This window comes from Porcisia hertigi, chromosome 35 (genome assembly GCF_017918235.1).
Source record: "Porcisia hertigi strain C119 chromosome 35, whole genome shotgun sequence".
Classification (NCBI taxonomy): Eukaryota; Euglenozoa; class Kinetoplastea; order Trypanosomatida; family Trypanosomatidae; genus Porcisia; species Porcisia hertigi.
In genome coordinates this window covers 1,951,606-1,972,305 of record NC_090594.1, presented here as the reverse complement: position 1 = coordinate 1,972,305, position 20,700 = coordinate 1,951,606, and the positions used below count along the sequence as shown (strand labels likewise).

At 53.2% G+C, this 20,700-nt stretch overlaps 6 protein-coding genes across 6 annotated transcripts; all 6 read right to left on the bottom strand.

Moving 5' to 3' along the window:
• Positions 1-2,386: 2,386 nt before the first annotated feature.
• JKF63_01514 (uncharacterized protein) lies at positions 2,387-4,300 on the bottom strand (the record flags this gene model as incomplete). The annotated part of the gene is made up of 1 exon (XM_067897561.1): positions 2,387-4,300. The coding sequence occupies one exon, from the start codon at positions 4,298-4,300 to the stop codon at positions 2,387-2,389; it is 1,914 nt and encodes a 637-aa protein (XP_067753718.1).
• Positions 4,301-5,381: 1,081 nt separating this feature from the next.
• JKF63_01513 (uncharacterized protein) lies at positions 5,382-6,626 on the bottom strand (the record flags this gene model as incomplete). Its single annotated transcript, XM_067897560.1, has 1 exon — positions 5,382-6,626. One exon carries the CDS (start codon positions 6,624-6,626, stop codon positions 5,382-5,384), a length of 1,245 nt encoding a protein of 414 aa, XP_067753717.1.
• A 1,988-nt stretch (positions 6,627-8,614) lies between these two features.
• Positions 8,615-9,538, bottom strand: JKF63_01512 (uncharacterized protein; the record flags this gene model as incomplete). The annotated part of the gene is made up of 1 exon (XM_067897559.1): positions 8,615-9,538. The coding sequence occupies one exon, from the start codon at positions 9,536-9,538 to the stop codon at positions 8,615-8,617; it is 924 nt and encodes a 307-aa protein (XP_067753716.1).
• Positions 9,539-14,649: 5,111 nt separating this feature from the next.
• JKF63_01511 (uncharacterized protein) lies at positions 14,650-16,533 on the bottom strand (the record flags this gene model as incomplete). The annotated part of the gene is made up of 1 exon (XM_067897558.1): positions 14,650-16,533. One exon carries the CDS (start codon positions 16,531-16,533, stop codon positions 14,650-14,652), a length of 1,884 nt encoding a protein of 627 aa, XP_067753715.1.
• A 338-nt stretch (positions 16,534-16,871) lies between these two features.
• Positions 16,872-17,732, bottom strand: JKF63_01510 (uncharacterized protein; the record flags this gene model as incomplete). Its single annotated transcript, XM_067897557.1, has 1 exon — positions 16,872-17,732. The coding sequence occupies one exon, from the start codon at positions 17,730-17,732 to the stop codon at positions 16,872-16,874; it is 861 nt and encodes a 286-aa protein (XP_067753714.1).
• Positions 17,733-18,877: 1,145 nt separating this feature from the next.
• On the bottom strand, positions 18,878-19,984 carry JKF63_01509 (uncharacterized protein; the record flags this gene model as incomplete). The annotated part of the gene is made up of 1 exon (XM_067897556.1): positions 18,878-19,984. The coding sequence occupies one exon, from the start codon at positions 19,982-19,984 to the stop codon at positions 18,878-18,880; it is 1,107 nt and encodes a 368-aa protein (XP_067753713.1).
• Positions 19,985-20,700: the final 716 nt, after the last annotated feature.

Genomic DNA, 20,700 nt, shown 5'->3' with positions numbered 1-20,700 from the left:
AAGAAGGGCGGGGAGTGTCAAGGCCACTAAAAATAAAATGCGGGAGCACATGTACTCGGAAATATCAAGAGTGGGCAGGAAAAACAGTGCGAAGCAGCGAACGGAGTCGGAAAAGGCCTAAAGAAAAGGGAAATCGATGCCTCCACAGAAACTCTGAGCAAGCCGGACTGTTGCAGCTCATCTCAAACAAGAGGTCGGTTTTTCTTTTTTTTTTGCGTGCGGGTGCAAGTGTACCGCTCACAGCGAAGCCAAACCGGCTCGCATGAAAAAGCCTCATAAAAGAGCGCAGACACACCCTTCTCTCCAGATTCCTGGCCCCACTCCACCCCACCCCCGCCGCCCCGAGTCGCTGGTCACACACACACACACGCACACACACACACCGTTACTATACTGAGTTGCGCGGCACAGCCTAGACTGGGGGACTTTAGCCCTTTATCGTGTTACGGGCTGCGAGGACGTAGAGTAGGCGATTCGGGGACTTCCACAAGAGTCGTACCGCGTGTGTGTGTGTGTGTGTGTGTGTACGTTGTTCTTGCGGGAGGCTGCGATAGCAGAACCGCCATCAACACGGAAAAAAATATATCAGCAGCAGCAGCAGCAGCGTCCAGTGGAAATATTTTTCAACGCTTCGAATGCGCAGTCCACCCCTCGGGTGGCTCTTCTGCGCGTGTACACAGTGAGGCAGAGCCGAGCTCCCCAATGCGTGTTGACCATGGCACGACTGCCTTTGGGGAGGGGCGATACATGAACACAGGTTTTTTGTTCGTCTCATGTTGCGTCGGTGCACAGGTCAGGTCGCACTTGTGTGATAGGGCGTCGTGAGCGGGAGTGGCTCTCTGTCCGGTCACCAGTGTCTTCTCGAGCGCTGGGATCATTGGACTGCGCTTACAGGTCGGTGAACTCCGTAGGCGTGGCGCTGCAGGACTGGCAGTGTTTACTGTCCGCAGCTGAACGCACGGTGGTTGTTTGCGTCGCGGGCTACGATGCGTTCCTCTACTTGACCTCTGAAGCCGACTGAGCGGTGGGGGAGGGAGCAAAAAGAGGATGTGTGCCCTCTGGATGAATTTCTGTTGTTCGGGGGCGGGATGGGGAGTTACGGTGCCTCAAAGGTGGCTGAAGGAATGCTATAGCGGGCGCCCGCGACGACTTCCCTATGTCCGACGAAGCTGTCTTCTAAGCAGACGACGTGGATACGGAAGTATCTCCACCCCCACCCCACCCCCGAGACTGATGCATTCTTCCTCGTTTGCTCGACGAACGCATCACTCAGAATCAGACCACCCATGTGGGTGGGAGGTGTGTCCTCTTCCCAGTCGTCGAATCTTCAATGAGTGTACGATCAGCAACCGGTGACTTCATCTCTGGTACCCGCCGGCGTGGGGACGGTGTGAGGATCGATGAAATAAGAAAAGCCAAGGTGGAGCTGATGTTCTCTCGGGTTCACACCATCGGGGCTCAGAAGCGAAGAAGCCCTTCCTTCACCATGAACATCACAGTCGCACACACATGGGCTCTGTCTGAGAGACTGCCCCTAGCAGAGCAACGATGGCTCTGAGAAAAAAAAGTGGCATCAATGGAATGTGGTGCACTGGGTTTGTATTCCTGCGCGCGTGTGTGTGTGTTTGTGTGAACACGCCCACGCCTCGCTGCCTCTCTACGCGGAGAAGGGAATAATCACTAATGGGCATAGGAAGGGAGAGAGAAGGGGTAGGCCAGAGAGAGGGAGCGAAGGAGTTAGTCGTCAGCATTGACAGCCCGAGGCATGCCTCAGGCAGAGGATAGATTGGAATGTACACAGAAAATGAAAGAGACCCACGAGTGGGTGGTAGCCAAAAGGCACACCGCGTTACACGGGTGGGTGAGGAAAAAGCGCAGGTGGTCACCTTTGCGAAGGACGCAGTGCGCGTCTGAGACAACACGTCACATCAGCATGGAGAACACGACTGAGAGTGTTGAGTAAAAAAATACGGAACGTGATGGAAAAGAAGGGGGGGGTCAACCAGAACAGCTGGTGCACACCATAAAGTAAAACAAGAGTGCCGTAAAAGTAAAAGTCCGGGAAAACGCATCAAATTGCGCGGTTCCCCAGTTGTTGTGCGGAAACGGATCCGCTCGACTTGAAGATGTGGCGCACCATTTTTTCCCCCTCGACCCTAGACGAGACAATTACCGTTTGGGAGAACGGTAGGTGCTAATTAAACGTAATGGAGATCCTGCCTGATGTATCTGGTATGCATATGGGTGCTCTACAAAAATTCGAGTGGGGTTGTTATGGCAAACACCTACGCTGCCCTTCCCATCCGATAGAGACGTTGCCACGCATGGAGGACTCCAGGACAAAACACGACACAGATGGCCACACTGTGCTCTTGGTGAGAGTGTGCTAGATGCTGCCCAGGTTGTGGAGGTATGCCGTAGAGGTGGTGAGAATAATGAGGTTACTAAGGAAACGAAAGCGATAGCCAGCGTAGAGGGACCGACCAAAACTAGGTGGCCTCTGAGGCGTGTATAAGTCGCTCATTAGTCTGCGTGCTGCCAGCGTAGCAAAAGGGTAGAGGAGGGCATCAGTGAAGAGTGAGGCGCCAAAAGCCCCAGCGAGGGCATAATTCTTATTTTCCACCCACTCAGCGCTTGTGAGCAGGTCTTCACGGGGACGCCACACGGACGACGGCGTCGGCACAACGAAGGACCCCGCTGTTTCGTACCATGAGAGCCAGTACGCCTGAAAGGGCAACAACAAAGCGGCAGGCAAGAGTAATACACTCCCCTTAAACAGTTGCCGCATCGACATAGGCCCGGGACGCATGGGTCCGAAGTGGTGGGCGATATTGGCATTTCGCAACGGCGTTGCAACGAGGTGCGCCACAAGAGCAGAAAAGCCGTAGAGGGCGACTGTGTCGTAGTACGGGTGCCGCGTGTCTACGAGGCTGCCGCCTGTGTGTGCACCCATGACGAGCTCGTCCCCCGAGACACGGTAGCAACGCGCTGCAGCGGCAAGGACAACTGCTTGCGCAGCGGCAAGCGATACGCACTGGGCAAAGGTCCCGCAGGTAAGAGACCAGACGCTTCCGCGGGATAAAGACAGTCCGACCTGCCCCTCCATCCACCGAAGCGTCAAAGGAGCGCACGGCACCGCACAGGTCGCAAAGAGTATACCCGATGAGGAAAGGCGAAACCATAAATTAGGAATTACGTCGCTGCGCGTATTTGACTGCACCACCCACCGAGACGGAAGCGGTTCGGTGGAGGCGGCAGCGGTGCTCAGCGAAGCGACCGGTGGTAGCCCACTGCTGACGAGGATTTCATTGAAGAACTTGAGACGCTGGTCTTCTGTGAGGTCAGCTTGCACAGCCTCGGCACCTCGATTTCTCGCTGCGGCGCATCGAGTTGACTCCTTCCAATGCCGCGCGTAGGCGCTGTTCACCTTGATCGGAGTTATTTCGCCAAATTCACTCGTCGGGGAGACAAAGTTGAAGCGCTGATTACTCAGAAAGTCAAAGGGACGCATGGATGAGGCTGGCAGGTACCCGATGGTCAAACCTGCGCGGTGCCACAGGTTACAAATGAGTTCCGAGCAGAGCATCTTGTCGGCATTGTTGACTCCGTCAACCCAGAAGTGTCTGTTGTTCCAATTCATGATCACCTCACCTGACGGCAAGGTGGAACTTAGGTGGGGAAAGTATGTGGAGGCAAGATACGACTGCGCATTCCTGTACTTGTGCGCAATCTCACGGTAGACCGCTGCTTTGCTGGAATGCGCTTTGGCCATTTCTTCAAGCGCCGCCTTTTCGTGGCTGAGTCGGTTGAACTTCTGTGCGGCCCGTATTCGATCCATCTTGTCCGGGGGACTAAAGGCGGAGGGTAGAAGATGATATACTTCGTTGTTGTAAGGTGTACCGTAGATCATTTCTATCTGATCAAGGAAGGCCTGCTGGAGCTGTCTCTCTCCCTCTCTGTCTCTCACATTGAGGGGACGCGATGCCGCTTCTCCGGCGGAGGTACGACCCAGTCGCTGCTCCGCTGCGTAGAGAGTCACACCGCGCAAGTTCGTCTCTAGGATGTAGGTGCCTGATGGTGATACGTCCGTGATGCGCTTGCGTGTTTCAGGGTACTTCCTGAGGTCATCATCGCTTATCTTCAAGAACATGCCGACATGATCGAAGCGGCTCTTTGTCTTGGTGCAACAACACAGCGCTATAGCGAACGGGTCTTTCATTGAGAAGCACCTGCGGTTCAACAAGAAGACATCGCCAGACCGTGTGTGCTCAAAGGAAGGACAATCTTCTTTGGTATTCATCACGTCTGTATAGTCTGTTAAGCGGAGAAGACGAGGGAGTAAATAAGGCGTGAGGGGCGGACGTGATCACGAAGACACAGCACCTGCGAAACACGCGGCCGCCACTTAGAGAAGAGAGGGGACTCATGCGTACAATCATAGGCGAACAAAAAAGGAAAATGAAAAAGAGAAACACTCATAGAGGTGCGCGGAGAGGGTCGAGTAGCAGGACAGAAAACGCACTTGCATAGGGCTCAACACCTCATATCCTCGAGGATGCGTTGAGATGTGGCGCTAGGCCACACATTTGATGTGGTAGTGCTACTTCTCTTTTTTCTGTTTTGGGGGCACCCTTTTTTTGTTCTAGTGGTGCTGAACACGTCAGGCGAGCCGAGCGCATCCGTGAAAAACAAGGCGGGTTCTTGGTGGCGATCTCACTGCGTGCGTCCCCTCCATCGCCCCCTCCCCCCCCCCCCACCACTACCACCACACAGATAAAAAAAGGGGGGGAGTAAACACCCGCTTACTGTGTCTGCTTCCCTTTTTTTCCCTCTCGTCGGGAGCAATAAGAGTGCTCGCCCGCACCGCTCCCCTTCTCCACCCTACCCTACCCCACCTCACATATGAAGTAGCCTTCAGGCCCGCCCTGCCAGCACTATTTATCACACACCATTCCACGTGAATTAGAAACGAGTAAATGGACCTAGGCAGGTGTGTATGTGAGTGTTTGTGTGTGTGAGAGAGAGGAGGGGAGGGGGAGGAGGGGGAGAAGGGGAGGGCAGTGGGAGGAACAACACGAGAAGCAATGAGAAGTGTGATTGCTGTGGCGTGTGTCACTTCACATGAAAAAAAAGGTGAGGTGAGCCATGTACTACAGCCACGAGGGCATAGGAAAAGGGCTGGTGATGAAAGGGTAAAGCAGGGGAGAAGAGTGCTGGGCGATCAGGTTTCCGTGGAGATGCCAAGCGCCCACGCGCTTTGTTTTTTGCATCTCGCGGGCAGAAGGAACACCTCCGTACGAAAGCGGTGCCTTACGACAAATAAACACCCATCACCCACGATCCCCCACAGATCTGTGGGCCTATTAGTGCGTATTATTGTACTACATGGTGTCCATCCGATTACTCCACTGAACTGCGAGACAGATATCTTCGTGCAGCCGCAGAAGATTAGCTTTGGTGCTGCTCTCCAAAACAATGGTACGGTCTGTAGAAAGCAGTCCTGCATTCTCGACAGCTGCTGTGAAGTACAGACGATTCACAGGAACGCACTCAGTGAGAATGGAGATCAGAGTCGCGCGCGCGGTAGTGCTGCCTGCACCGCCAAACTTGTCCATCTTCGACACAACTACAAACGGTGATGCATCATTCATGAGCGTACGGAGGGTCGTTAGGAGACTCTTGAGGTGGAATATCCTGGCGGCGACATCGTCAGCGGGGCGGTACCGGTTCCGCCAGAGTAGCGTGTTGATCCAACCTTCATCGGAGATGAGGTCAGTTGCGGCAACGACAATAATACACTGATGCGCTCTGTTGGCTGCGTTTGGGGGAAGGTCTTTGATTTGGCTGGGAGTGAGTGCGTTGGGACCAATCAACTTCGTTTTCCAGGGCATTCCCCCCACCAACTTCTCCAATAATGCCTCGTGCCCCGCGGTATAGACGCACCCTGGCGTATCGATGCAAAGCCACGTCGGGTTCCGCGCATGATTTGGAAACGGTTCCACAGTGGTGGTACCGTAGCATCCAGAGATACCTACAGGTGCGGAAGGCCACTGCGTCGTGTTTGTGATGGCAGCCCGATACGAGTTGATGAAAAGTGACTTGCCCACCTGCCGCGCCCCTAGCACCAGGATGTTCATGGTTTCGATCTTCTCGAGCGCCTCGCACGAAAGTGCAAAGGAGCCACCTCTGCTACTACGACACGACATACCAGGCGCTGAGCTCACAGCTGACGCGTGCTCGTTGCGCACACGGCGCTCCTGGACGCCCTGCAGAGACTGGTGATTTGCATGCGTGCTACCAGCGGGTGATGAGGATCCCAAGAGAAACGGGTACACTACGGGCGCCATGATGGTGCGCTGTGTGGCGCCACCCGTGAAGCGATTAGAGTCCAGCGACACGGCTGCAACTGGAAATGGTGGCTCCTCGAGCGTCTTTCCCGGGAGCGGGAGCTGCCGCGATACTGTCACTCGACCCCGTAGGGACCCCGCAAAGGATTCGCAGCAACCGCTACCAGCACTACCGACACCGCTGTGACTGCTATAAGTGCTGCTGCTACTCTCATTCTCATGATCGGAGTCGAGTTCAATAGGCAGGTGCTCAGCGGATCGCAGACACCAAATTGGCATCGATGACTAGTAGAAAACGAATACGTCAACACTTGAGGCGTGAACAGGGCAGTAAAACAAGAAAGTCAAAAAGATCGCTGACCACTCACAAAAGCAACAGTCGAACCTAGCGAGGAGAACACACTCAAGCGAAGACGAAGGAGATGAGGGGGGAGGGAAGGGAAAAGGGTGGCTCAAAACTCTGTCGAGAAAAAGCTCAGCCGCGCCTGCGTACCCCGCACCTGTCCAACGGCCTCCTCCTCCTGTGTGGTTTCTGTATCGCCGCGGTCAATCGCTGCTCTGTTTGTGTGTCTCTGTGTGAGGGTGTGTGTGTGTGGGGGGGGCGACCGTCGGATAAAAACAAGCTGCCGAGAAGGATAAAGCGGTGAGAATTAGGTACGAGGTGAGGGAAGGGAATCCCGCAATTCCAATTCTGAAGCTTTTTGAACCGATATCACCAGTCTGTTAAATACCGCCAGGCAGGCAGGGGGGGTCAACTCATGTGGTTTTTGATTAGCGTAGGGAGTTGCTATTTCTGATCTTTTTTTTTTTTTTTGGGGGGGGGGGGTAAGTGCACCGAATTTGAGCTCAGGGATAACGTGGTGAAGTGAGTCATCAGCTTTCTAAATAACGAGAATAGGAAAAGCTCAATATAATGATCACATGGGTGTACCCCCTTTACGTCACCGCTGGGAACATCCCATGATTTAGGAAGTAAAATTGCCCCGTCAGAGAACACAATGGGCTTTTACAGTAGAAAAAAAAAGAAATAGGGAGGGAGAAAAAAAGAAGAAACGAAAAACCCTCAACAAGTCTCCCAGATGAGCTGTGTGAAACGAGTTCAGAACGGTAAAAACGTGGCATGCAAGTGGTCTTACAATTCGAGAAAGACAAGTACGGGGTCTGGGCAGCGCCTCGACAAAGCAAGCGCCTTTTTTTTTGGTTGGTTGGCGCTTGGTAAATCAGATAACACATCCGAGCCACGAGAAAGAGAGGGGGAGAGATTAAAATAGAGGATGAGGGGGGGGAGCGAGAATCGAGACGATTAACCGTTTAACGGCGTACCTAATATAAGAAATGTTCCAGGGGGGAGAGGAGAGGGGGGTCCTGATTGCCTTCGCCCTCCCCTTACAAAAGGATGGAAGAAGAAAATCGCCCCCCCCCCCCTCCACCACCCACAACCACCCATCCCCCTCCTCCAAAACTAAAAAAGAAAATTGAAAGGGCCGCGCGAAAGCAGTATCGAGCACAGTCAGAGAGCAAGAGATACTGTAACCCAACTTTTCTTGATGGCACCACTCGGTGCACCCAGAGAAAGAGAAGCGTCGCCATCGCCACGGGTGACGGTGCCATCTGCAGGACTTTGCCATGACCAATGCTCGAATTTCGAGACCGAATTGAACAGGGGGGAGAGAGAAGCGGTGATGAACCCTCCCGTGTGGCAGCCGTTCTGCGGAAGATGCGAAGAAAAAAAAAGGTGACAAGTCCTCCACAAGCACACACGAAAAGACAGTGGAAGTCCAGTAAGAGTGTGAGGGTGGTGCCTTTCATTTGCTAGAAAACTCTCAGCATGAATAAGCCAGATGTCACCTAGCTTTCGCATCACAGTGTTTCATTGTTTTTGAACAAGGTGAGATTAGTTCGAGCGGTCACGCGCTGAGGGGGTCATCGCGGGAAAAAAAAATGTACACCAAAACGAGAAAAGACTATGAGGAACGCCGTGTAAAGATATACAGAGTTGGGCCACGGTAATAGATTTGTGCACCAGCTTCTGCAATCGTATATATATATATATATATATTTTGTGTGTGTATGTGTGCGCGCGCGCGTGCTCGAAAAACATTTTCGAAAGCGAAACGCAGTTTGGGGCAGGCGGCCGTGATTTGCTCAGGCGGCAAAATTATATATTTACGAATTCCAGAATCACAGGCGGGGGGAACGCCTCCCTCCCCTCCCCTCCCAACTTGGAGGTGGTGCAAAAGGAGAGTAGGTTGTGTAGTCGGAAGAAATCAACGTGTGATTCTTCCGCGCCGTTGGAGATCGGCGCTGATGCGGCTCACAATCACGTCGTGCAGAAACACAGACAAGCGAACATTCTCGACGACGGCAGTGCAGCGAGCCACGTAGACGGTCGGAATCCCGCTGACACTGTTTGCAAGACTTTCCGGGACTGCAGCGAAAACAGAGACGTGCTCTGTAGAGAGCACGGGCTCCAAGTTGGGAACATCCTTCGCGTAAGCTTGACTCACGCCCTGCTGTTCCTCGCTGCTACAGGCCTCCATCAAAACACCAAGTATGACCGCACCGGTAGAGATCTGATAGGAAGGGTCGAGAAAGCGCTGAAAACTGGAAAAGGGCAGGTTCTCGCCCTCTATGATGACAACTCGTCCTTCTCGCACGGCCTTGTCCACCTCCGCCTCCACGGCAACAGCCACCTCTACGCCTTGTAACATCGCAGAAGTCTGGCATGATGAGCTGGTGCAGGATACTGTAGACGGAGACAGACTCTCGTCGATCGAGGCGCTAATATCACGGAGTACCTCAACATTGATGACCGTATTGCAGTTGAGTCGAGCACCAAGCAGCTGCGCCAGCGTCGTCTTGCCGCAGTGCTCAGGCCCAATAATAAAAAGTATCAGCGGAATTCGCTCTGTGTGAAACTCCGTTACCACCGAAAAAAGTTGCGCGTGCTCCTGCGACAGACCGGCAGAAACCATCGCGCATCGTACGTAGTCGACCAGCTCTGCCTGCGTAATGGAGGTGCGCTCTGTTTTCACAAAGTGTTTCTTGATATCAAGGCTCATACGCAAGGCAATGTCTTCCGAGACGCGGCAAAACGTCAGCATTTTGGAAAGAAAAAAGCGCGAGAGTACGTAGTAGTGTTTATCATTCAGGCGCACCTTCACCTTGATCACGTCATATTTCGAGCTCATCGAGGACGACGGTTTGGTGCGTTACGGGGTCAGATGGGATAGAAAAAAAAAAGGGGGGGGCAGGGCATGCCCCCCTTCTGTGAGACAAACTAAAGGCGTATACTTTTCTCGACTGCCTTGTCACTGTCAATATTGGCTAACGAGAAACTATGACGACGTATCTCAAGAAAACAATATGGCAAGAAAGCCTAACAGCAGCATGTGGAGATGAAAACCTGCGACGGTGGCTGAGGCAGCCTTGTAGGTAGTAGATACTCGAAAGGCGAAGAATAGAAGTGCAAGCAAAAAACAGAGGCAGGCATTGGTGAGGGGTGGCGTGGAGGTGGGAGGACGGCCTCTCCGATGGCGTTCGCTGGGCGATGTTGAGTCACGATACGAAGGCAGTGAGCTGCCCACCATCATCCTATCCATATAGAGGTGTGCGGAAGCTGATAAGAGCATTGCTGGTCCGTGCCGTCCGAGGCTATGGGCTCCACGTTGCCTCAATCCTCCTCTTGAGGAGCAGCTACGAAGACAAGCAAAATTGAAACTTTACTCATTGGAGTAACTCCTCCACTCGCAAAAAAAAATTCCCCAGTGCACTTTCACAGGCGATCAAATCTGGGAAACGGGCGTGACTGGTGAAAGTGAATAAAAGTGGGGAACAACACCAACAAGTGAAATGAGTCTTGGATAGCTCACCAAACACGATAAAGCAAAGCAGCAGAGCAACATCACCACAAAGGAAGAGGAGGGAAGGGGAGGGGAGGGGAGGGGAGAAGCTGCCCCCAGAACCAGCCAGCGTCATTCAATTCACTTGTGGCTAGGCCCCATTTCCACGCATTATGTACATCCCCCTCACCCATTTTCTGTCGACCGCAATGCGTTCGAGAAAAAGTGTCAGGCGAGGCCGTAACAACTGATCCTCTCGCAGCACGTTGCCCCCCCCCCCTGTCCCTCTCCCTGACAAATTCGTTCGTCATTCCATGAATGAAAAAGGGTTGCAGATGAAACACATCCATGCATATGACACAGAGACTACCTCACACACAGTCACATACAGACACGCACACAGCAAAATATAAAAAAACGTCTTTTTTTTATTTGAAGCAACACGTTTCTGGACACGGACGTGCACGTGTGCTCTCTGCCATCGACTGTTGACAAATAGTTAACATGGATATGGAATACACGAACGGTTGAACAAACGCCGACATGACAGGTGAAACGGGGCGCAAAAAAAAAACTTGGCAGAACTGTTCTCATAGACCTCTGCATACACAATGTCAAGAGCAGGGGAGTGCGCGCCAAGCGAGAAATACACACTGATGTGAAGTAAAAAAAAAAGGGGGGGTCAGAAAAACACTCATACCACCGAGCTGCACTCGGCAACGCGCACCATAACAGGCAACATCTGAGCATTGAAATCCAGATCAACCACTCCGACCACGATCCGATCCCTGAGGGTACACATTTTGTGGACAGAAATATCCCTGCGCGCTCCACAGCACTCTACCCTGACGAGAACTCAGAGGGATACAGTGGCGGTAGGGATAGTGGATGCATCCATAATCTCATAGTCGCTGTGCTTCGTGGAGGGAGAGACGCAAACACGGTCGGCCCTCCAACGTTACTCACCCGATCCACGCACAGTGGAAGGGCGGTGCAAGCGGCAGACACCTGGGTGTGACAGGGTAAGAAGTGCAGAGCACCAGAGGATTCTTAGTTCAGAAGATGCGGTTGAGGTACGCAAGTGTGGTCTGCTTCGCTTGAACCAGAGCCGTCTTGGAGAAGGGAGAAGAGACCCGCTGACTACGACCGTCACGGCGAGGCACACGTGCACAGCATCCCAGCGTGTGGCATCGTCCATCAGAATTCATCTTTGGAATTGCCTCCGAAGTCAGGACACCCCCCCGTCCACAATCGTGAGGCTGTTGCTTGTCGCCACCCCCATGTCTCGCGTCACGGGCCTCTCCAGGGCAATGCTCAACCACTGGCCCCATCAAGCGTGCCAAAGCTGCCCGCCTTCTCCTCCCCCTCTCCGTACTACCTCGGCACATCAGCTTTCTCATCTTTCGCGCTTGCGCTACACCGAGTAGTCCACGTTCGAGTTCCCTTGTGGTCGTCTCTGGATTTAGGAGCTCGACCTTCGCATCTCCAACACAAGATAGAACTGTTGCGAGGTTAATAAGGACGTTGAGAGAGAGCAATGTGTTCAAGACATACAGAAGACCAGCATGGATCGCACTCCGTTTTAGGTCAGATCGCTCTTGGAGAGAGAACCGCGCACAAATGCCGCCCCGCTCGTGGCGCCCAGTCTAGCGCAATGCTGCCCACAGCTGAACAAGTTGGTCGGACTGCCGTGGTGCAGCAGTTGTACATGGTCTACATAAACGCGTGCTCCCTCGTCAAGAACTGAGCCCTCAAGGACATGGCGGCGGTAATGGAGTTTGCGCTCTATCCCCGATTCGACAGCTACGCCACAGGGAAGGCACAAGTGCTTTGCAGCTTGTGCGGAGGAGACCGCGTACTCCAACAGGGCAACTGTGTCCGTGATGGAAGCGAAGGCGGCGTTCACAGAGCTTGTCGAAGACAACATAAGATGTGCAGGCGGGGGCACAAGTGGCTCCGTGAGGGCCCCTCCGCCTCAACTGAATCGAGAGGAGTACGAAGCCTCGCATAGGGCCCTTGACAGGCCCCCTTTGAATACCACCACGGAATACATTCAGGGAATAACACATCCCTAAAGGTCGAGGCCATAAAACAGAGGCTTCTTGTAGGACCATGCACAGCTCAGTACCCCCCTACCGCGCCAGATGAGCTGCTCCAATACACATCCCTAGGGATGTCGCCAGCTCTGCTTTCCCTGTGTGCGTGTGTCCATCCGCACCTTTGCGTCGCCATCCACCATTTGTCTGCTACGTGTCGCTCTTGCCTTCATGTGTGTACTCCTGCGAATAGAGTGCGCGGGAAAGGGTGGAGGGAAGAGGTCTACGGCACCTGAGACTCAATGCTACGGCGGTGCTGCGCTGGCGCAAAGCCCCGCCCCCCGCCCTCACAAGCACCAAAAACAAACAACTTCATCGATCAAGGGGCAGTGGGCCAGGGACTTGAGAAAAAAAAGGGAATGGGCGCGAGCCGGAAATCTGCGCAGCGGGATGGGGGGGGGGGGGGGGCACAAATGCTTGAATCGAGGCAATCGCAATCACCTCCTTAAAAAAAGAAAACAGAAGTCGTTCGTGTATCTTTTTAAAGTTTTGCTTTGGAGGGGGGAGGGGGGGAGCAGAGCCAGGTGAGCAGATACACAGGGAACACAGAAAGGACAGAAAAGAGGGCGAGGCTGAAGAGGTTGGAGAGGTTCGAGCAGCGAGCAAGCTTGCACGGCACCGATGGGGATAGACGCCCTGTCCCGTGAGCCAATGCAAAAACTAGGACATGTGTGGTTGTGGACAGCGGTATCAACCCTCACTTAGAGAATGAAAGACACGCGAACCCCCCCCCTCAAAGTGTAGCGGGTTCTGGAGACCCAGTATGCTAGTTGGTCCTCCTTAAAGTCACCACGAGGGCCCTACTACGCACCTCACCGAGTGCGTGAAAATACAAGACAGAAAAAGCGAGCCTGGGTAGCCAGCAGGTAGAAGTAACGCCATGAAGTGACGACATTTATATCAGAGAGAGTTACTCCTCTCGGCAGTGCGGGTAGTACATCTCATCTAGTCTTATGATGCAAGAAGATTACCGGATTTTTTTCACCATCACACTTCCACCAAGCCGCCCACCTGGCACAACAGTTTTTAAATTTCTATTCCCCGCACTTGCCTGATGGGAGAAGTCAGTCGACAACAGAGAGAGAACCGAAATAGTCATTAACAAAGCCAGGCACTCACAAGCGCAGGACACTATTATCTTTAAAAAATCTCCGACATGAAAAAACGGCACACAAAAAAAAACGAGCGTAGAGCTTTAAATGAAAAATAAAAGCGAATGTTCACCCCTTCCATGGACTTGTCTCGTTTTTCTCTTGGTTGCCTCCACAGGGATGGGATGGGGGAGAGGGACTCTCCTTTTTTTCCCCCGGTGCACATGTGCAACACCAAGCGGTGTGTCCGATCAGTGAAGAACAGATGAGCTTACCTTGATGTGTGTTACCGACACTCCGCAGCGCATCTGTCAACTATCGATGTCACCCAAACATGTACCAGCGCACCTCCCCCCCACCCCACCCCCACCACTCCCCTGTGGAAAGGAGTGCAGCTCTGCTCTTTTTTCCCCAGGCAGGGCATTTATTCCCCGTTTGTCATCCTCTATATTGGGGCGACAGTGGTACGCTGTCTTTTTTTACGTTTTTTTTTCACCTCAAGATGCCTGTCTATACGTGCAGCGTGTGTACCACATTATTGGAGACTACAACCCGATAGTGCGTCTGCCAGGGGGCAGGGAGTTTGACGCTGGCCTCCTCAAAGTTTAGAAAAAAACTGTCCAAGTGCGATGAGTAATCAAAGAAAAAAAGGAGGCAGGCACCGGGAGCGCAGAGAGGATTCACGGAGGCGGCGAAGAAAAAAAAAGGAAAACAAGTAGACAAAGTAAATGTAAAAATGCAATGCCGACATAGCCAGACATTACCAACGGCAGAAGGAACAAGTGAGATCAAGGGAAGAGAGAAAAGGGGGATTTCCAAACAGGATAGAGAGAACAAAGTCGGTTTTCTTCTTGCGCCGCTGAAAAGCGGGGGAAAAACGTTGTGAAGCAGCCGAATCGTAACCACACACAAAAAACTTATAAAGATATAGGATATGAAGCTGAACCCAAGAGTGCTAATCCCGTGCTGGAGAGGATACAGAAAAAGGATTTGACCTTGCCACTCCCCTCCTTTTTGCCAAGACAAAACTCGAGAGCAGTGGGGGAAAAAAGCGCACATATATATATATATATCCGTTTACAGAAAAGTGAAAGATTATCAAGAAAAAAAGCGGTGGACAACACACACACACACGTGCCGAAACTCAGAGGTGTGTGTGTGTGTGTGGAGAGAGAGGGGGAGTAGTAGTGAAGACCATGAGCATGGGCGAGTTTCACCGTCACCTGCGTCTCTGTGCTGTGCGATGTCTACAGAAGCCAAAATTTTCGCCGGCTCATTTATTCTCATGAATTGCTGTTCCAGTTATCGGATCTCTGAGCGACTCAGTGGTCTCCTTTGGGGTATCCATCACCATCACTTTTCGACCCGTATGATCAATATTGTCGCTGATGCGCGCCGATGGGAGGAGGATATAAGCCAAGGGGAAAATGAACATGGGTGCAACAATGTGTCCAGCGATGACCAGCCACTGCGCGTTGCTGTAGTCGCAACTGCCCTTCGTGATGACTGGCCAAATCGTGTCCATGAGCAGGTAGCCGATGGCGGTTGAAGTAGAGTAACCGAGGTGGTAGATGCTCGCCAGAAGCGCGAACACCATCGACTCGCAGCCGCGTGGTGCAATGCGACACATGAGCATCATCACGGGCATATTCAGGAGCATCTCACAGACTTCGAAGATGATAGCGTCCCCAAAAATGTACATGGCGTGGTCAGGTATGCCGATGGCCATGTTCCAGCGCTTCAAGATGATCAAGTCGAAGATGGAGGCGGCGGGCAGCAGAATAGAGGAAAGGCTCATGACAAATCGGTAGCTTCGGTTGGGGAACAGGTGCGTAAACACCATGGTGCCAGCGATGCTTGCGATATTGCCCAGAACGCCGTTCATCGAATCGTAAAAGGTGTACGAAAAATGCGGCCCATCTGGGAGGCACGAAGGCTTAGCCACGTAGAATGTATTCAGTACGCCAGGGAGGTTCAGATACAATATCTCGTTGAGATACATGAAGATAACCGTTTTTGCAATGGTCCGTGGCAGAGTGAAAAAGGAGCAGACGCACAGCACCAATGCCACGACGATGCAGGAGTACATGACGTCCCACCGCGTGCCCAGGATGTTCACTACAGCGTGTGCGATCACGCCAAGTGTAAGGATCAGACAGAAGAGTGCCATCCGCCAGTTCTGCACAATGACATCCCAGTTCATCTCCACGAAGCCAAACACACACGTGTCCACTCGCGGCGGCACAAAACCCCGGTCAGCCAGAGCGGCCTCTTCCTCCTCTTCCTCGGCCAATTCGCCATTTGTTGTCAGTTGGGCAGCAAACTTCTGCTGCTTTAGCACCGAGCTGTCATTGATTTCGCGCATCGCGTTGTTGTTTTCTCGGAGAAACTCGAACTTGGCGTCATTCAGACGCGCAACTTTGTTACGCCGCTCCTCGAAAAGGTTGAACCCGAATAGTAAGCCCGACAGAGGAAGGATTGCCGCGGTCAGACACACGCCGATGTGTGCCAATCCATTGTCAGAGAGGGGACCTTGAATTAGGCTGGAGATCATGATGCCGATAAGTGCCGTACCCCACATCCAACTCACCAAGGCTGGCCCAGCAGCTGGGCGGCGGCGAATTTGCTCACTGTACAGCGCGACCGCAAAGACATCGATGTTGCTCATGAACAGCCCCGTCATGAACATGAAAGCAGCCGCGGGCTTCGCGCTGGACTCGCCAGCGGGAAGTAGTCCGTACAGCAGCGCGAACACACCACCGCCCAACGCCGACAGCACGCAGTACCAACGCTTCGTGTACCCAAATAGCGCGAAGGTGTCCGCCATCACGGTGATGAATGCGTTGAGGGCCCATCCTAGTGTGTAGAGGGTGGACAAGCGCTGGTAACTAAGGCCTTCCAGTCCATAACGGTCTGATAATATGGGCTGAATGGACTTTCGCATCAACCCGTTGGCGACGCCCTTTACGAACATGCGCTGCATGCAGATGGCGAAGACGAACTTTGGGTGAAACGCCTTGATGGTGATGTTGAAGACTGGGATGTGACTGAGAAACGGCGCAACCCGCAGCACGCGAGCGGAAACCGGATGAACGTCCTCAACCGCCCCTGAGAGCGGCGAGTCCGCCACAGATGACGTCGGCTCACGACCGAGCATGACGCAGGTGATGGCGGGGAGAACTGCGAGAGCGAATATGAAAAAGCAGGCGCGCTGATACAAAGAACAGGCTACTGTGATGAATCTTCTCTGATTTGTGAGCTGCTAATAAGAGGGAGCAGATGGAGGAGGAGAGGAGTGGGGGGGGGGGGGGAATAGGGAGAAGGGCGGGAAGGGCGGGCAGGAATATCCGAGGCGTTTATGAATCACTTTTTGTCTTTCGCGTTGCCTTATTCACTTGGCGAAACACCGAGCTTCAGCGGTGCGTCGACGCTCGTACGTTACCATCTCAACTCTTCATCGGAACCCGCTGGCTAAGCACCCCGCGAAACTGACAGTCACTCTGAAGTACCAGACACTACGACAGCGTAGCCATAGCAGCAGTACCGAGACCCCAGCGTCTCTACGCGGAGGTGCTGAAGCTCCTGTACACCTAGTTGAATCACATTGGTGTACCTAAGCTGGAAAGATTTCAGTTCGTCCTCGGCAGCGAGCACGTACGGATTCAGGACGTCCTCACTGTTGATCGAAATGAGGAACAAGACGCCGCCTGGGCGAAGTACTTTCAGCATCTCACCCATGTAGGCCTCCATGTTGGGGTTGTAGTCGCCAGCGAAGGAGCTGAGAAGAGCATCGGCAGTCCCCTTATCCAACACAATGTCTACAGAGCTCTGTCGTATAGTACAGAGTCCCAAGGTCGTGTCGCGGATGTACCAAGGAGCATCATTTAACAGAGACGAGGATCGCGACGGCGACACGTTCAAGTCGCAGCAGTTGCCTACCGCATAGAGTCGCTCCGGGAAGCGATGCGCGAGGTGTGTGATTATGTTCCGGTTGATGTCAATGTTGAGCACCTCAGAGACGCGCGAGGACGACGACGAGATGCAGCGCAGGCCTGATATAATCCCCTCTGCGTGATCACAGAAGTCGCTGTTACCGCATCCCACGTGAAGAATCCGAGTAGGGCCATTGCTGGAAAGCATTGTCGACATAGTTTGCAAACAACTCTTCAATGCATCCTCGTAAAGTGGGTACTCCATAAACCACTCGTAGTGATCCATTAGACTCCCGTGCTCTACAATCTCGCGTGCCCTCCGATTGCGCAGCTCCTTTTTCTGGAGACGTCCACCCTCCGGGTCGTAAAAGTCTTCCCAGAAGTCTGCCCGTCCGGGGTTCAACTCGCGAGCATCGTTTTGCATCGCCACAGGGGTTGGTCTGAAGCCTGGTTACTCACCCTGACTCTTTGCAGAAGTAAAGGACACCCAAACGAGCCTGACACTTGAGTTGACAGCTCCAAATTGACAAGTGTCCAGACCAACGCCACAGCAACAAAGTAGGAGTAAAGGGAAGAGAGATGTGTGTGTGTGTGTGTGTGTGTGTGTGTGTGTGTGAGTGAAACAGAGTACAGCCTATCAACATGTTCTCTCGCGAAAGCGAGTGAGCTCCATGTTCTTTAGGAGAATCACAGGCATCCCCCCCCCGCCGCCGGGCAAGTCGCGCGAGACGGAGGGAAGGAGAATGGGAGCCCTGCGCAGCAGTCTCAGGGAGCCACGATAGTTGTCTGTATAAGACTTCACGGAGAATGTGCTTTTTGGGGGTGGGGGTGGGGGTGGGGGTTATTTCACTCGTACACCAGTGCATAAGTCCTTGGGGGAATGAACTAGCCATGTCCCCATATCCGACTTGCCTCGCCTTGTGGGTATCCTTCCCTCCATCCATCCCTACTCATTGGTCGAAACCGTGGCTACTGCGCGGTGGGGCAGATCAGTTGTTTGAGCAAGTAATGAGGTTCGTGCAGCTGTCTCAGAATTCTTCAGGATGACTGCCTTCAGATTTATATGTAGGCATAGATGTCTGCATAGATGAGTCTCCTCACACACACACACACACACACACATATATATATATATATTATATATGTGGATATTTTTTCTTTTTGGTTTGGCCGCGCTTGCAAAAGAGGTACGTCACAGCAGGAACTACGTGGAGCTCAGGGAGCATGAAATCAGTTACTTCTTCGCAGAAGGTAAAAAAGAAAAAAAAGGAGGACTCATGCAACACAAGATGAAGTGCACTCCACTCAATACATACGTAAAATGAAGTGGTCGCGATGCGAGAGTTAGCGTGCACCGCAGAATCGCTAAAAGGCGCGGTATAGTCAACGAGAAAGCGCTGAGTTGTAAACCAAACACGTGTGAACACGTGCACCACGTCCCCGGCACCGCTGACTGAAGCCGCACTTTGTAGGAGAAAAAAAGTAACCACAAAGAAAAAAAGATGCCTTCAGGAGGGCGGTAAGCCCACACGCGGAGATGCTTCAATGAAAACACACTTAGCTGACTCTTCACATTGTCTTTGAGGCGCAGTGAGAGAAGCTATCTAGGTCCCCTCTTAGGGGGGTGCTGGATGGTTGTGACGTCGACGTGGCGCCATAGGCTAATAATGACGTGTCGCCCTCTGACAGGACCGCAGAGCTAATACTCATGGCCTCGCAATCAAAGTAGTCAAAGTAGAGCTGCTTGATGCGACTCACCTCCTCCTCCTCTAGGCGATCACCAATGCTGCGAGTTGAAGAGAGGTAGGAGTCCTCCACCGACAGCCCCGTACCGTCCAGCCCGCTGGAGTATAGGCTCACCGCGAATCCGGCACTCCCACCACGCGCGACGGTCGGCGGCAGATGACGCCCCAATACAGCGCATCGCGCAGCGCACAGTCGTTGTGAATAACAGGCGCGCATAAAATTTTGCACCGTCCCTACTAGTGCATTCGTTACTACCGAAAAGCGCGCCACAGCCAGAGTTTCGGAGGAAACTCGGCCGTTCAGATTTGCGGGTCTCGTGTACGGGCCCGGATCGATCAAAGACTGCATAAACATTTTCACAACGGCGCGCAGTGCGCGAATCTTTGCCAGGCGAGCCGCCTCCCACTCTGCTTTGAGGCGGCGCTCTAGTGCAACGCAGTCGGAGAGATGGCTGAGAGCCGCAGAGGCAAGGCAGACGTCTTGATTGAGCACCGAACTGCCCTCCACCCACAAGTTCCTCGTTGACAGGACTGTGCTCGGCGCTGCGTGGCCCGGACGGACTCCGCCGCTCTTTCCTTTGCCACGGGCGATAGGGGTAGCATCAGTGGTGCTCTCAGAGGTGCGCAACTGGCGTCCGCGGGGGCGGGGGCCCTGAGAGGTCTTATCCTCACCAGGCATCTCTTGTACGATAAGCGAGGACTCGGAGAGGCCTGTCTCTGAGCCGCCCCCCGCACGGCCCCGCATCCGCACTACATTGGGAGCGAGCAGCTTCGTAGCAGGGCGGAAGCCACGTCGCTCCTCAGATTTCACCGACGTACCTTCGGCGAAGCGGTCGTCGGAGTTGACACATAAAGTGTCGAACTTCACCTCCTTCTGCCGCACAGGGAGCCTCGCGGAGGCGTCGAAGGGGTGAGCCGGGTTACGATCCATCTGACGGCCAGGGTAGCGAAGGCGCGGGTCAACGTGCAGCTGTGGTGGTGTGGAGGAGTGTGTATAATATGGGGAAGCAAGGAAACAGTGGTTTCGCGGCAGTGGACAGAAGGACGGAAGGACGTCGGGTTGAAAATGCCAGAGAAGGGCGTGGGAACGTTTCACCTATGCCCACCATGCCTGCAAGTGAAGGCGCGGACTACTTTGGTGAGAAACGCTCGCAAAACAAATAAACGGGTGCCGATGCCCCCCACCCCCCAAAAAGGAATATAAACATATATTGTGGAAGGGATGGTCCAAAAGGAGAGTTTTGAGTCGCGGTGCACACACACACAAGAAATGGTGGCAGAGCAGGCAAGCAACATTAACAGACTAATGACACCGAGAATGTGAGTGGAATGATGAAAGTGGTGCAGGGCTATTGGATGCAACGCGTGTGTGTGGAAAAGCGGTTTCCTGTCAATCATGTTCGACAGGCGTTTCTGCCAGTTGACGCTTGCCTCCAACAATGTAGAGGTGCAGGACGATGAACGCCTGTTCTAGGTTTGGGGACTTTTTATCGTCAGAATGTTTTCCAATTTGTTGGGGGGGGGGGGGGGGGGAGGGCAGATCTGCCGTGGAAAGGGAAGACTTCAGCGGAAGGCGCAACGAAGAGAAACAACGAAACAGAATTAGGCATTTTTTTTTCAATTCTCAGCAGAAACATGTACCGCTCT